Here is a 15,084-nt window from a genome sequence, read left to right on the forward strand (position 1 = left end):
AACTGGGTCATCCAACTGTAGCATACAGTACTTTAAATATGGCAATCATTCTGTCATTAATTTATGTTCTGGAAACACCCCTGTCTATCAAGGCATGTGGATAGACTGCAAAAGGCTGCCAAAGTCAGATCCAGTCTTGCTTTTACCCATGTTTGAAACGAAGACTGTCCTTGAATAACATTTGTACCTCGCCCCTATCGTTAACAAAATACTGCATTGACACTGAATCCAGGTTGTTTTGAAGCCCTCCTCTTCTGTGCTCTGCCCTTAAGTTGGTACTTACTTCCCTAAAACAGCTGATAAATATTTTTAGCCAGGTTCATAAACGGAAGGGGCAACTTTCATCCCATTTCAACGCCAAATTAAATCTCACCTCTCCCCTACATCCCAGGCCTTCAAAAAATCACTGACGTTCAGATAGTTATTGATCTCTCCTCGCACGTGTGCCCCACTAGAGTCAAGGGGAGGACTTGACACTAAGTATTTGCATTGCATGTCAGGCACTGTATGATATGACGTTTCATTTAAAACATTTGTTTTAGTCTGTGCAGTCTTAATCAAACTGACTGGTTGCAAAAAGCACCTTTCAAGCATATGTGCTTGTCCTCGCACATATTTGTTACTCGTTTTGAAAGAGGGTTCAGTTCTTATGACTGCACGTGATTTGAATACTAAGAGTACACCGTCCCCGTGAAGGTAATTTTCCAATTCATCTGGAGCATTACTTTTTATAATGTGAACTTCTGTAATGTGTACTTGGTTCTTAGAAACTCTCAAACTGCAGCATGCTCAGGTGATTTGTAACGTGTAAACATTTTTTGTTTACTCTGTAGCATCATCGCTGCAGGGAGTCTTAACATTTATAGACGCCTTTGTACATTGCTTAAGAGAGCTTGCTCTGGCGTTTGTTTTTCTAGTGTATTAAAATATGTAGCGCCGACCTCTGATTCCTTTTCAAATTAACGAGTTTGTTTCCTAGTTGGCTCTGTAACTTTAATTAGACCTGTTTTACTCATGCATTGTTTTGTTTCCTCTTGGCGTACGACTGGTGCTCCGTGGAGAGTTGTTCTCCAGGTGCTCACTTGCCGGCCGTTCCTTGCATATTCTCCAGTTCTTCATGATTTAATGTTAAGTTGAAATGATTGTGGTAACATTGTCTTTTTTCCATCCTTTTTTCTTTCCTAACCTGGTTTCTTCCAGTACAACTGCAGATTGAAGACCTGACTCGTAAACTGCGCACAGGAGACCTGGGGATCCCCCCTAACCCTGAGGACAGGTTGGGATACAAGTTTTAACCAGCTGACAGTAACACTTTAACTTTTTAATACCTTTTTTGATGGCATCATGTCAGATCAGTAAGGAATCTCAGGATTTTGGACAGCTTTAGTGTGGGATCTGGAGAATAAAGAGTATGTCAGTCTTATTTTTGAAACTTTGCTCCTCTGAACCACTCAAGGAATATCTTTGCTAGTTAAACTGAAGCTGGCACATGTCACTACTTTTACTGCACAGGCATTTTTAGGTGACTTCAAAGCCTATCATAGTTGATACAGTATTCCAGAGCATTTCCATAGTGTAGCGGTGCTGCTTCTGTAGGAGTAGACTGAATACGTTGATCTTAAACACCAACAAAACTGTGCGCTCTTGTGGACTTAAAAAAATCACCACACTAGAACAAAGTGCCTAATCATGCGTTCCTTCAAATTATAATTTGTCATTTGGGTGCTTTATTTCTAACCATCTTAAGAATTTAGAGAACATTTCTTTGCAATTTGGTTTCATTTGCATTTCTTAAACACCAGCAACTGGATTTTTATTGTGATTTTTCTCCCCCCTTAGTACTGCTTAACTCTGATAGTTGCATCCAAAGTAAGAGACATTTAATTTTAACCCTATTGATAGAAAAATGAATGTTTAAATTTGCTCCCAAAATTCTGAATTGACGGATGTTTGGTTAACTAATTTCATAGTGTGACTTGCGTTAGTTAATGAGACCTTCTGTGTGGTCACCCTCCTCTCAAAAGCAGTGTACACTAGATTTCTTTTGCACTTGTGCTTAAAAATAGACGTCTTAATAGATTTGTAAATGGGCTTTTTTTTCAAAGGTGCGACCTTTATTGAAGATGGTAGAGGACTTCATATTACCTTTTTTGTGTTTGTGTTTACTATACTTAGAAAATACATAACGTTTAGTGGTTTGGGTAAAAAAAACTGGACGTTCAGCAAGTTTTGTTGACTTTAAATATTCCTTGTGGAAGAAAGCCGTAAAATGCGCATGACAGACATTTGATATGTAACTCTGCTAGAGTATTGCTAAAAACAGCCTCCACAGAGGCCTGTCTGTCTTGTCACATTGGGAACAGCCAAATGAGACGTATACTGATAAGTGACCAAAGCGGTTGGGTGCCTATTGAGTTTTAGGATGGCTCTTCATTTAAGTCAATGACCTACATTTTTCAAAGTGTAGTTTCAAAATGTAGCAGTACTGATGCACTTCAGTGCAGTTGGCCAGATCTAGCTGGGGTGAAATTCTTTTTAACTTCAAATGTTTACTTGAGTGTATTTTCTTTTTTGTTAATTAGGACATGTAACTTTTTGTCTCTCTCTAGTGCGTGTGTATATATATATATATATATGTATATAATATATATTAAATTTTATATATTTTATCCTTATGTGGGCTAGCATCTTTCTGGGTTTTCTTAACATTTAAATTACAATAACTTGTTACTAGGTAAATTTAGAATCTTTTTAGTTATTTCCATTGAAGGGATGTCCTAATGTGAAAGTGGCTTGGATTTCTCAGCAAGTCTGGTGAACGTGACGCTTAGTTATTTTGAGGCATTGGTTAATTGGATGCATTCCTCCTGTTACCCTGCAACCGAAAGCATTCAGAATTTGCAGATTTAAATCTGAGAACCTCCTGTAGCTGCTAGGACTTTAGGTGGGTATGAAAACCTACCATCCTGAAATCAGACGTAAAAAAGTGACGTAAAGGGTCTTATATTTTTATTTAATTCATTTTCTTACAATAGCAACAATTTCTCCTGTTTGGTAGAACCATGTCAAAGGACATTATTTTAAAAACATAAGTGCCGCTGTGGTTGTGGAAATAACATTCAAGCACTTTCTTCAAAAGGTTTCATTTAAAACTTTAACCACTTCCTCCTTACCTTGTATTTTAATTGTTGAACACTACATAGATAGTAGAGGTTGCACCAACGATACTAGGTTTGATTCCCACTGTGTTGAGGCTCTGGTTTGAACGTGTGAAGTGTAATTCTCAGCCAAAATAATCAAACTTAACTTTTTTTCCTTATTGTTGAATTGATGTGAACCCAGATAACACTTCCTCTCCAACCAGCCAAAGGTTATTTACCCCAAAAGAGGATGTAGGTTCCATAATCTTTCAGGATGTTATTTGATAACCTGATGTGGGTAACCTCTTCCATTCTTGCAGCTTGGTCAAAATTATCCTGAATGTTAAAAACGTTTCTTTAACTTGTCAATTTTAGAAGTGTTCTAATCATTTTTTTTCTTACCGCAAAATCACTGTGGTAACTAAACTGACCATTGTTTTACTTTTAGCTGTTAACTTTTCCTAGTAACGAAACAATGAACATTTGATCCTGTTTAGGAAGCAGTTGCTCCCCTCTGCACGTGGTGTCTTGAATTTGGCGGGGGGGGGGCTGCAAGGGGCATTGGCTGAAGTCTGTACGTCACTTAACCTCTTCCTTTTAAACCAGTTCCTACCTCCTGGTTTGAGAACAAGTGAACACTCTGTACCGATGCTGCCGTCACAGTGGAGGAGAGGATAGCCGAGCTGAAGTTCTTGGCCATCATTTTTGGGGTGCTGCAACATAGCTGCAATTGCAGAGTGCCAGCTCCTCGAATATTATTTTTTTAGTAGATAAAATTATCCCTTGTTTTTTCTGAATCAGCTGTGATGGGGAAATGCATTCCTTATCTTGATCCATTGTTCATTTTTGTCAGTGTCCCTATACATTAGGCAGTTTAAACTGTTTCTACTGTGACAGTTTAGCAATTTCAAATACTTAAAATTTAACATCCCTAATCAGATACTTTTTCCAACTATACTGTTGGGCTTAAACATATCAGTTGTTGAGGCTGGGTATTTTAGTGTTTGAGTTAGAGCGCCTCTGTCGTTATTGGTATGTGGGGAAATGTGGCTCAATAAAACAGTTAAACAAGTGAGTAGTGAATACCATATTGTTTCCTACAGGTCTCCATCTCCAGAGCCAATCTACAATAGCGAGGGGAAACGCCTGAATACTCGCGAGTTTCGAACACGAAAGAAACTGGAGGAAGAGAGGCATAACCTGATTACAGAAATGGTTGCCCTTAACCCAGATTTTAAACCACCGGCAGATTACAAGTAAGAACACTGTCAACAGCTTATGATTGATCTTCTGGTTTCAATTGTGGAAAAAGTCAAAAAGGCAAGCCTTCAGTTAAGGCAGTTGAAGAAACAGCAAATATTAGTAAGTAAAATTACCATGTTTAATGTTTACCTATGAAGTGTTAAGAGTTGTGAGGTAAATGTTTTTTTTTTCCTGAGGCCGCAGTAACTTAGATGGAGATGTAGTGTAGAGTAATTTCTGCCACAAAGTTTTAGCCCTGCAAAACTATACCACTGACATTAATAATCTTTTGTGTAAAGATTATTAAAGGTAAAGTTGTTACCCATACTAGATGTACTGTACTGTGCCCTAGAAGGTTCAGCTGTCTTAGCTGTTGTATCCTAACATAATACCTTTTAAGAGGAGTTGTGGGGTCTCTAAGGGAGTAGTATTAAACATTAAGTATATCAGTGATTGTATTTATCACTGTTCTATTAGTCCTTAATTGGAGCCATAGAGATTTAGTTTTTTATCAAGCACACCAGGTTAAAACAAAAAAAAGCTTTTACGCTTGTTTGAAACTATCATTAGGGAAAGAAACTAGGAATCTCATAGCGTTCAAGAGGAGGCTTATTCCATTCCTAAGCTAAGCAGTTTATTCCATTCCCTAGCCGCAGACACAGAGGGAGCCCAATCTCCGAAATAGATGCTGTGAAGAGATTATAGTAATCAGTAGTGGTGCCAGATGTAATGTAAGGCTGTATTTATTTTCTCAAAAGCATATGATGTCAAAATCTGCTACTTGCTACTCCTTGAGGGAAAGATTTGAATCAGTGATAGCCAGTTTCCAGTTATTTTTGGATCGGGGATGGCTACTGACCAGTCAACCGGATTCACTCAGTAGGTCAACGAAAATCCCTGATAAATGCTTAGTTTTGGCAGGACCGTTTTAAAATGGGACCTGTTATATAAGCATGTTTTGTAAATATCATTTTGTTTCCAGACCTCCAGCAACACGAGTGAGTGACAAGGTGATGATTCCACAAGATGAATACCCAGAGATAAACTTTGTTGGACTTCTTATTGGGCCACGGTGAGTTACAATCTCTTCGTTCACAGCACAATTGATTGTGTGTTTTCATAGTATAACGTTTTATGTGGATATATGGATATGTGTTTTGGTTCAGGGATCTCCATTTACTTGAATAAATTCTAGCTCAGCCCATTTTCCAGATCCTGGAAACACATTTTACAAAGGAAATATTTCAAAAACGGTTTGTATTTAGTCTTTTATTTTTGTAATCGTACGGAGAATTTAAACAAATTACTTTATTGGGATGAAACCTATTAGGTAGTTGGCGTTGCCATTTAAAAGCAGCAGGTTGCAACAGCATCATTGTGTGCTGCTTAGTGACTGGAAATTCACCATCCTGAAGCAAGTAACGAAATATGTTTTGATTGTTGGATTTTTAGTGGAAAAAAAAGTGTCTTCCATATATTTTACTTGTTTTCCCTAGAGCACTATAACTTTTTGTATGTGTATATGTAAATGTTTTCTTTTGCTGTGAACCACCCCAAAAAGTATTCTCTTCCCCATCCCCCTTGAAGTTGTCTGCTCCTATGAGGTAAGTGTTGGTTTATTGTTTGTATGAATTGTTGCATTAAAAAAAATATATATTTTACTCGCCGCATAATGGATGCTACCTTAATTTTGAAAAGAAAAGAGGTGAAAGTGACATTGGCTTATCGACTAATTGTTTGTTTAGGTTTATTTCATTGCTGACCAGTTATGCAACATTGGATCTTTCATAGTCTTGACATCGGTAGAAAATTGAAGTATGTGAATTTGAAAACCCTTGATAGCCAGTGCTAGCACAAGCAGTATTTCAATACCACAATTAACATTGAAAACAGGTGGACAAACATCAATAGACCACATTCAGCCCATGCAATGTATTATGACCATGCCTCTTGTCAGTCATGTGTAAGTGCTCAGAGTTCAGATTCTCCTTTGAGACTCCTAACTGCAATATTTTCTTCCCGATGGTTATATGAAATAGGCAATCCTCTGATATTGCTCTCCTGAATTGACTAGGACACTAAAAGAAATCATGCTTTCCAGTCTGCAGTCCTTAAAAAAATCTTTTTTAAGGAGTTGATGTTCACTCTTAATATTTCTGACTAAAGCATGACCGAATCTCCACAAGCAAGGTCTTTTCAAGGCCTGTGAAGTATTTACTGTTGACCCACTCACTAAATGTACTTATTTCGCGCATAAATCTAAGCGACGTTACATGGTACGTTAACCTATAAATCTCGGTGTAGTCTGCTACACCTGAATGGTAAATTACATGGGGCATCCTCTAAGAATAGTTATCTAAACATAAAAAAACCTCCAGTTAGGATATGTATCAAAAGAAACGGCTACAGTGTTTCACCTCCAAGCTCTGTTTTAGGGAGATGTTTCTGAATATGGTGCTATCACACCTACATTCTCAAGTGGTTTACCAGCAAAGGAGTCAAAATATATGCCTCTGCCATTGTGTACGATGCATTTTGTTGCCTCTGAAGTAGACTAAGTCATTGTCAACTGTTTTTTTTATTTAACAAGTCTTCTGCATCTGGGAACAAGTAAGCCACAACACTGATTTAGGCTCTAGCATTGTTTAAAAGATCTGCTTCCTTTTTGATTTTAAAGACAAACCAGTCGGTCAGAAAAATGCTTGTACTTCATTACTTATAGGCAGGGCTTCTGGAATTATGCCATTGCATCGCAATGCACTGCAACTCTTTTTGCATAGGTTTGGTTTTGTTACATAATCCATCACCTGCTGTATAATCTGCACACTTTTTAACCACAAAAGATTAGTTTCTAGCTCAAACAGTTCAAAAGTTATTAAAACGGACTGGATACGTGTTGCAACGCAGTGAAAGGCCCTTTGCACCGGTTGACTGGTCACCTTTCTGTTGCTTACTTCTATGTTTGGTGTTGAACTGGTACTAATAAGGAGCAACATGTGTCCAGACTGTTAACAAGTGTAAACATAATGAAGTTATGCTATCAGAAAATGTGCCACATTACACGCATAATTTGGCCCTCAACTACCACTTAATTCCAGTGGCCGTGCATATGGAAAGTTGGTCTTACCTGTATGCTTAATTCTGCAACAGGAGCCATGTTGATCATAGAATACAGCAATTCCATGTGTGATGCCCATAGACTGAGGGGAGGGTAAAAGACTAAGAAAAACAGGAATATTTGCCACAACAGACTGCTATTGAATGAAGCATAATCAATACTCTGACAAGGCATAATTGCATTGTCTGCCCTCAGAGAAGCATCTCTAATGCTTCCAAAGCAGGTTTCAGACAAATGGTGGCAGATGCCATTTTAAGCTGTGGCTTTCTCTGCAGCACAACTTTTCGCCCAGTTGTACTGGGAAAGGGTTATAGACGTGCATGTTAATGGTGCACAGCTTTCTGGATCACATCTGGATAAAACATTGCAGGAGTTTAAAAATCTCTTGGGGTCTTAGTCTTACTAAAGAGACAATCTTGCTTCTACAGATGGCTGCCGAATGGAAGATTGTTTCTGCCAGGTTCTTCATCTGCCTTTCATCCATAGCAAACAAAATTATTTACAGAACCGTAACTCTGTATGGAAAAATACCTGCGGAAAATGGGACGACCGAGGAGGCCAAATGATGCAGCCACAAACTGGGACAAGAAAGAGGGTGGCCTACTACCTTTCCTTGCAGCCCATGCCTATGTGAAGTAAAGGTAAGGGCATATCTAATAACCTGGCAGAACTTAACATATCTTTTTATATTCAAAGTAATTCAGTATGAAGACAATTTAATTTCGAACATTGCTGCCAACATCTCCTTCTGCCAGGAGGAAAGACCACAACTTGAAGGTCCTACGAGAAGAAAAAATGACACCGAACTAGTAGCAAACTGAGGTGAACTTAGGGTTTACTCCAGATTCTCTTTTTCCCGGAAAGGGAATGGAAGTCCATTCTAGATCTTTAAGCGTTTAAACAAAATTGTGAAGAAGCAACCTTTCAAAATATTGTCCTTGATGGATGTAATGCTGACAAACAAAAAGAAGATTGCTGGTCATTGAAAGCATCTAACATCTCTTCATGGTGTATGGAGAACCGTACCATGCCAAGTTGCTCCCATTCGGTCTCAAACCTTCACCCAGGGTGTACATGTACATATGATATGCTTTGCTCCAGTGGACACAAGTCGTTTTCGAATAGCAAAATATGCATACTTCGGCTCGCTTATCAAAGCACATCAGTTGTAGTCTCAAGAACGAAAGATTTATGGAGTTGTTTAAGCCTTAAACTCCGTATTAAAAGTATCCTAGTATTGACTGAGCACATTGTTCTTTAGAGCAAACATCAACTGAATAGCTTCCCCATCGCAGGAAAAGAGGAAGAAAGCTACTTTGCCCAGTTCTCACTATTAAACCAATTTTTCTCATTTCCTGAATTGGTCTAAGGGTGAGAGTAGAAAGTGCTTCGAGGTATTGATCTCCTATATTTCATTCATAAAGCAATGTCAACTAAGGACCAGATCCCTTTAAGAATTTCTTGGCATGCAATGGAAACCAGTATCCCACTGGTTGGATGCTTGCCAACAAAATGACAGGCCAGGGTATTGTGAAAAGAAAATGAACATCTGTTGTGGTCATCTCCTTTACAAGCTCAAAGCAAACGTTCATATGAAAACAGATACTAAGGACTGGGCAACATCTGCAAGGCGTTGAGTGGAATAGTTCTCTTCTAAGGGAAAACATCCATATCGGTCAGTCAAGCTGGCATTAAAGACATTCCTAACTATAAAGCTGCAAAATGATGTCAAAATACAAATTAGCAATATGTTGACTCTTTATTACATACGGAAATGGGGAGTGACCAAGTCCAAACAACTATATCAATAAGCTCAACGGATGGGGTGGGTTTAGATTTTAAGGCACAATGACTTAACCACTTGTAACTTTAGGCAATGTTGCTGGATTGCAAAATGAAACTACAGATGCCCTCAAAGTATGTGGATTGACATGAATGAGAAGTAGACATCAGACAGCAATGATCTTCAGCAGGCAGTGCAAACCACAGTTGGGCATGTTAGACATTGGTGAATACTAAATGCCAAACTGGTGGTAGTATCTCAACTCTCAAGGGACAAGTATTTTCAGCACCCTTGTTGAGTACATTTGTTTATGCTTTTCCCCCAATATAAGTCTTAAATAGGTTTCAAAAGAAGACTAAAAGTACACCATCATGCTTGTCACCCCTACGTGGGCCAGATTATTCTGTTACATAGACCTTTTGGGACCTCCTGGCTATTGCAGACCTAGAATTGATACCTTCTCTTCTGAGTTTGTCAGAAAATAGGCTAACCATAAATTTACAAAAGTACACTTGGCTACTATTTATAGGTATCTAAAAATCCCAGTCTGTCTTTGTTCTTCTCCAACACTCAGGTAAAAGAACACATGCAATGCCTGTTTCTTAGTAATTCACCTTTACTAGAGAACATGACGGCATGGGAGTAAACCACTGTTTTGGGCAAACTGATCAGAGCAATGTTAGATTTAGTACTCAAAGCTTCCCTTCAAATATCATGGAAGACTGCTTTCCTACTAGCCATCACCTCAGTTAGCTGAGTGGGTAAGATTCTTGCTTTCGCAGTAAAACCACCGTACATGAAATTAGTACAGTGACATTGGCTTACCTTCCGAAGTTTATCCCAAAAGATCGCCCCACATTTAATTCTAATGAAAAGAATATATTTGCCACCCTTTTTTCGTCCTCAACCGTTTAAAGCTACTGAGGAAGCTCTGCGTTCATTAGACATCAAGAGATTCCTTATTTTTTTTTCTTGAGAAAAAGGGTGGTCTTGCTAAAGACCTGTTTGTTTCAAGTTGAAACACTAAGAACGGCCATCCTCTGAACCAGAACATTTCAAGAGGATAACTATGCATTTCATTGTTGCTTATAAAGGCTGGCAGATGTTTTGGCTGCAAGGTTATAGCTCACTCAACAAAGGGGCATGGCAGCAACAGCCACACTCTTTGCAGAAGTGCTCCTGGTAGGCATTTGTGGCAACTTGGTCTTCGAACCCACATGCTTGCCAGATGTGTTCTAGATAGATGTTCAGTCTTAGACTGAAACAGCAGTGGGTCAGACGGTGGTACTACACAACTTATTTCATTAATATATGCTTATTTTCTGACTAAACTACAAATAGGACACTGCTTCCGTAATCTTATTTCAAGCATGTGAATCTGTGAAAGATCCGTTGCTGCAGAAGAAAGTTGCATAACTACAATTGGCCTCAGCAGCTTTTGTAGATTCACATGCACCCACCATACTCTGTAAACAAGTACTCAGTAGCCTCATTAACAATCTATAAAAATATGGCTGGTGGGCACCCTAAGCCATTCGACCTATTGGCGAGCCTTCAGGTCATAGAATGTTGTTAATTGACATTTGTCAATTTGTTTTAAATGTTTATTGCAGTATTGAAATACTGCTATATTTATACTGGCTCCCGAGGGTGCCCAGCCTGACGACCGACAATTCAAGCGTGTAAATCCATGAAGGATACCAGTGCTGCAGAACTGTAGTGGCAAGGGAGTAACTTTTTATTCAGAGGAACTTGTGTAGCTCTGTCATCTTGCAGCCTATCCAGTAGCACACGGCCACTTCATGGTAACCTGTTTGTTTTTGCAGAGGCAATACATTGAAGAACATTGAGAAGGAGTGTAATGCCAAGATCATGATTCGAGGTAAAGGATCTGTGAAAGAAGGAAAGGTGGGAAGGAAAGATGGACAAATGCTGCCGGGCGAAGACGAACCTTTGCATGCTCTAGTTACTGCCAACACAATGGAGAATGTGAAGAAAGCTGTAGAACAGGTACCTAAAGTTGTGATGGAAAGGTAGTCCATCTTGTGCAACCGATCGGTGGTGGCTGTAGAGTACACATTGTTAACAACTATTACTAAGCATGGGTTTCTAGGTCAAATGTTTTTGTTTTGTCCAAGTTTGCAAATTGTATTGCATTATATTGGCTAGGGATGGGTTCAGCTTGTACAACATACTGTAAAGACCTTATTTTTATTTCAATTTGTATTTTGTAGATTCGTAACATCCTAAAGCAGGGCATTGAGACTCCAGAGGATCAAAATGACCTACGGAAGATGCAGCTGCGAGAGCTGGCTCGTCTGAATGGCACACTTCGTGAGGACGACAACAGGTCTGCATCTTCTTTGGGAGGGTTGTCCAGTTTCAGTGGGGACAGAATTTGAATGTTCGATTCCACCCTCTTAACACTTGGAGCCAGCCTTGATTTTTCTGTTTGCTTTTTACGTTGTGCTTACGGTACTTAATTTTGTTTTTAAAGGATCCTGAGGCCATGGCAGAGCACTGAACCTCGCAGTATCACCAACACAACACTTTGCACCAAGTGTGGAGGGGCGGGGCACATCGCATCAGATTGCAAGTTTGCAAGGTTAGCCCTGGATTTTTGTGTTTTTGTTGTTCTGGATCAGGGGGTCTCCAACCTTTTCTGTAGTGAGAGCTACTTATCAGTGAAAAGCATTGTGAGGTTCTGTAGACTAGGCAACAGGCGCATTGTTACCAGAGACCCCCATGATGTCCATAGAGCCAAATATTTTGGATTGAACAATCCACTGTTGGCTGCCATGAGTCAGTAGGTGTGGTCTTTAAGGATATATGAACATGTATGCTTATGATTGGGGTATTCTTATGGGTAACTGAGAGCCTGTGTCGTATGTACTTGTGACGCAGGACATTACGTTTGCCGTATGTGCCAGTGTTGCATGTTTAACGCGAACATACAACCACTTTTATTAAATATTCATAATATGTAACGCTTTTCTGCACTTTATATTTCTCGACTTGCTAGATAAGATTCATTCCAACCTGTGAATAGTAGAGCCCCTAAAGCTACCTCAGTGGGCTTCTAACATGCTATGTACATAAAACTCTGACTTAGCGGACGCAGCTATAACAGTATAAACATTGAGATACAGCATTGAGGGCAGGATACCCAACCTGTACACAAGCCCTGCGAAAACACCTGTAGTAGGTTAAAGAGAAGGTTTCCAGGTATGGGCTTGATATCCCATTCTCCTGGGGTTTACAGTTAATGCACTCTGAGTTGTATATGTTGGTTCTCAAAGACTGAACCAGTTAGTCCAAAGTGACAAATTATCATATTTAGTAAACTGAGGTTCAGACAAGGAGATTTGTATTCTGACACACAGGGCCTCATATTGTATTCTGACACACAAGACCTCATATTGCTTTTAACTATGTCCTCAAGCATGCAAAGGTTGCAATCTTGGAATAGTTTTGGTTGTACACTATGCCAAAACCAACTAGCATTGGCAAAGCTAACAATCGCTCTTCCCTTGCATTTAAAAGGCAAGACAGATTGGCGTAGCCAAAGCTGCTGTATTGAGTCACTGCTGGTTGTAATGGTATAATTGTGTTTTTTGGTTATTTTGTGTGTTGATCTGTTGTGTTTTGTTCATAAAGCAGTTATGTTTGACCAGGTTAGTATTAAGCTTTAGTTTGGCTCTAAGGTGGTACCTGTCTCTAGTCTTTCTGTAATGGTGAGAGGGGTGGTGTCTTATTTTTGGTTTTTTTTCCACATGTCTGTATAGCTTCCTGCTGCAGTTTAGTGGTTGCTTGAAGTAGTAGTTGAAGACAGAACCTCATCTGGTGAAAATATTTCTCTATGGAATTTCCCTATTGCTGTACTTGTGTCCTTTATGTTAATAAACTCCAATGATCACTTCAGGATACTACTTTGCTTTTCTTTCCTATTTTTTGTGTAGACCCGGAGATCCCCAGTCGGCCCAGGATAAGGCACGCATGGATAAGGAATACTTGTCTTTAATGGCAGAGCTGGGTGAAGCTCCTGTTCAATCCTCGTTGAGTTCTATGGGCTCTTCAATGGGCTCGTCAATGGGCTCGTCCATCGGTTCTTCAATGACCTTGTCCATAGGTTCTTCAATGGGTTCTTCCATGGGTTCTTCAATGGGTTCTTCAATGGGTTCTTCCATGGGTTCTTCCATGGGTTCTTCCATGGGTTCTTCCATGGGTTCATCCATGGGTTCTTCCATGGGTTCATCAATGGGGTCGTCCATTGTTTCTTCAATGGGGTCGTCCATTGTTTCTTCAATGGGGTCGTCCATTGGTTCCTCAATGAGTTCATCCATGGGGTCGTCAATGGGATCGTCCATTGGCTCGTCTTCAGGAGCCTCGCACTCTCCCATTTCAAGGAGCTCTGGAACAGTAAACAGCCAGCCTCCCCAGGTTAGTTATACATATTTTGATGACTCCTGTTCTATAAATTATTTGTGTGTGTAAATGTGAACACTAGCAATTTTGTGTCTACTTTTCTAGGTTAATTGTTTATTCCTTTTTCGCCTTTTCTTTTCCGTATGACAGTATTACATTTCCAAACTGATATTAACTCGCTGCTCCTACAAGGGAACACTATCAAAGTTGGTCCATTTTCACACAATTGGCTATCCTGATAAAACAAAATAGTGTTCACTGCTTATTCTAGGAGTTAGACATCTAATGCAGTATGACTTAAAGTAACTCTTGAAACATGGCACCAGCTAAACAAACAAAATAGGACTTTTTTCCCCAGATTTGTGAAAATAGTGGTATACAGGTAAAAGTAGAAGAAGCTTTATAAGAATGCACTAGATTTTCTTTAATAATGTCCATGTGGTAGGGCACGTAAAGGCTGTACTGCTGTGGGCTGGAAAACTTCAGTACTCATCCGGTTTTGTATTATGTTTTGTATAGATAGTCTTCGTCAAGGTTTTGTGGGACATGGATGCTAAATTTATCCACAGGAGACATCACTGTCATATTTATTCTGCATTTAGCTCTTCCTTGTGTACTTGATGTACCAAGGATAAAGGTCGTTCTGTGAATGCTCACCCCATCCACTTTTAAACCCCGCCCCTTCTTTCTTTTACCTTGTGCAGTATTAAGTTTGCATCACATCAGGAAATTAAGCTGGTGACAGTGCCAATCGGACCTAGACACTAAGTCTTACTACCCCACCAATGGAAGCCAACCTTCTTAATGGTAGTTACCTCTGTCATACATGTGATCTGGGAATTGCTTTCAATTTGTTTTTTACGGTAACAGTTGTTTTTGTAGTAGGAGATCTCTGTGTATAGTCCTAAACTAGTGAATAGTCCCGCCCATGTGCGTGGACCCCGGAGCAATCAAAAATAATCTCTTACGGTGTCGAAAAATGCAGACTCGGCTTCACATCTTACCAACTCTTCCTGACAAAACTCATGCTAGCTTGACCACCTCTCAAGTGGATGGCTTTTCACACTTTAAGAAATGCATTGCTAGTCCATTTTACTGGAACAATTTTCAGCCTGGTGGTATCTTGCTTTGCAGTGTTTTTTATACTTGCTTAAAAGAGGGTCACTATCTGGTAGACCTTGAGCTTGTTGAAGAACCTGCCTGAATGCTACAAGTGAATCTCATCCGAGGAATTAAAGCACTTTTGTTATCACAAATTAGTCACTAAATCGGTTTGCATGACCATACGGCTTTGATTGCAGAGCAAAAACATTGGGCTGGGCATTTAAGTACAACTTCTCCTTTTTATTGTTTATACTCGACAAATCTGTGTGAGC

At 39.5% G+C, this 15,084-nt stretch overlaps 1 protein-coding gene across 4 annotated transcripts in view; it reads left to right on the top strand.

Annotated features, from left to right (window-relative positions):
- SF1 (splicing factor 1) overlaps positions 1-15,084 on the top strand; it is a 116,361-nt gene that overhangs the window by 13,957 nt on the left and 87,320 nt on the right. For all 4 annotated transcript variants that reach the window (XM_086938090.1, XM_086938088.1, XM_086938089.1 and 1 more), the window contains exons 3-9: positions 1,201-1,276; positions 4,244-4,396; positions 5,365-5,454; positions 11,110-11,293; positions 11,518-11,633; positions 11,781-11,888; positions 13,243-13,723. In XM_086938090.1, the coding sequence (XP_086794216.1) occupies positions 1,201-1,276; positions 4,244-4,396; positions 5,365-5,454; positions 11,110-11,293; positions 11,518-11,633; positions 11,781-11,888; positions 13,243-13,723 (1,208 nt within the window). The remainder of the gene's footprint in view (positions 1-1,200; positions 1,277-4,243; positions 4,397-5,364; positions 5,455-11,109; positions 11,294-11,517; positions 11,634-11,780; positions 11,889-13,242; positions 13,724-15,084) is intronic.

Source organism: Lissotriton vulgaris, chromosome 9 (genome assembly GCF_964263255.1).
Source record: "Lissotriton vulgaris chromosome 9, aLisVul1.2, whole genome shotgun sequence".
Taxonomy (NCBI): Eukaryota; Metazoa; Chordata; class Amphibia; order Caudata; family Salamandridae; genus Lissotriton; species Lissotriton vulgaris.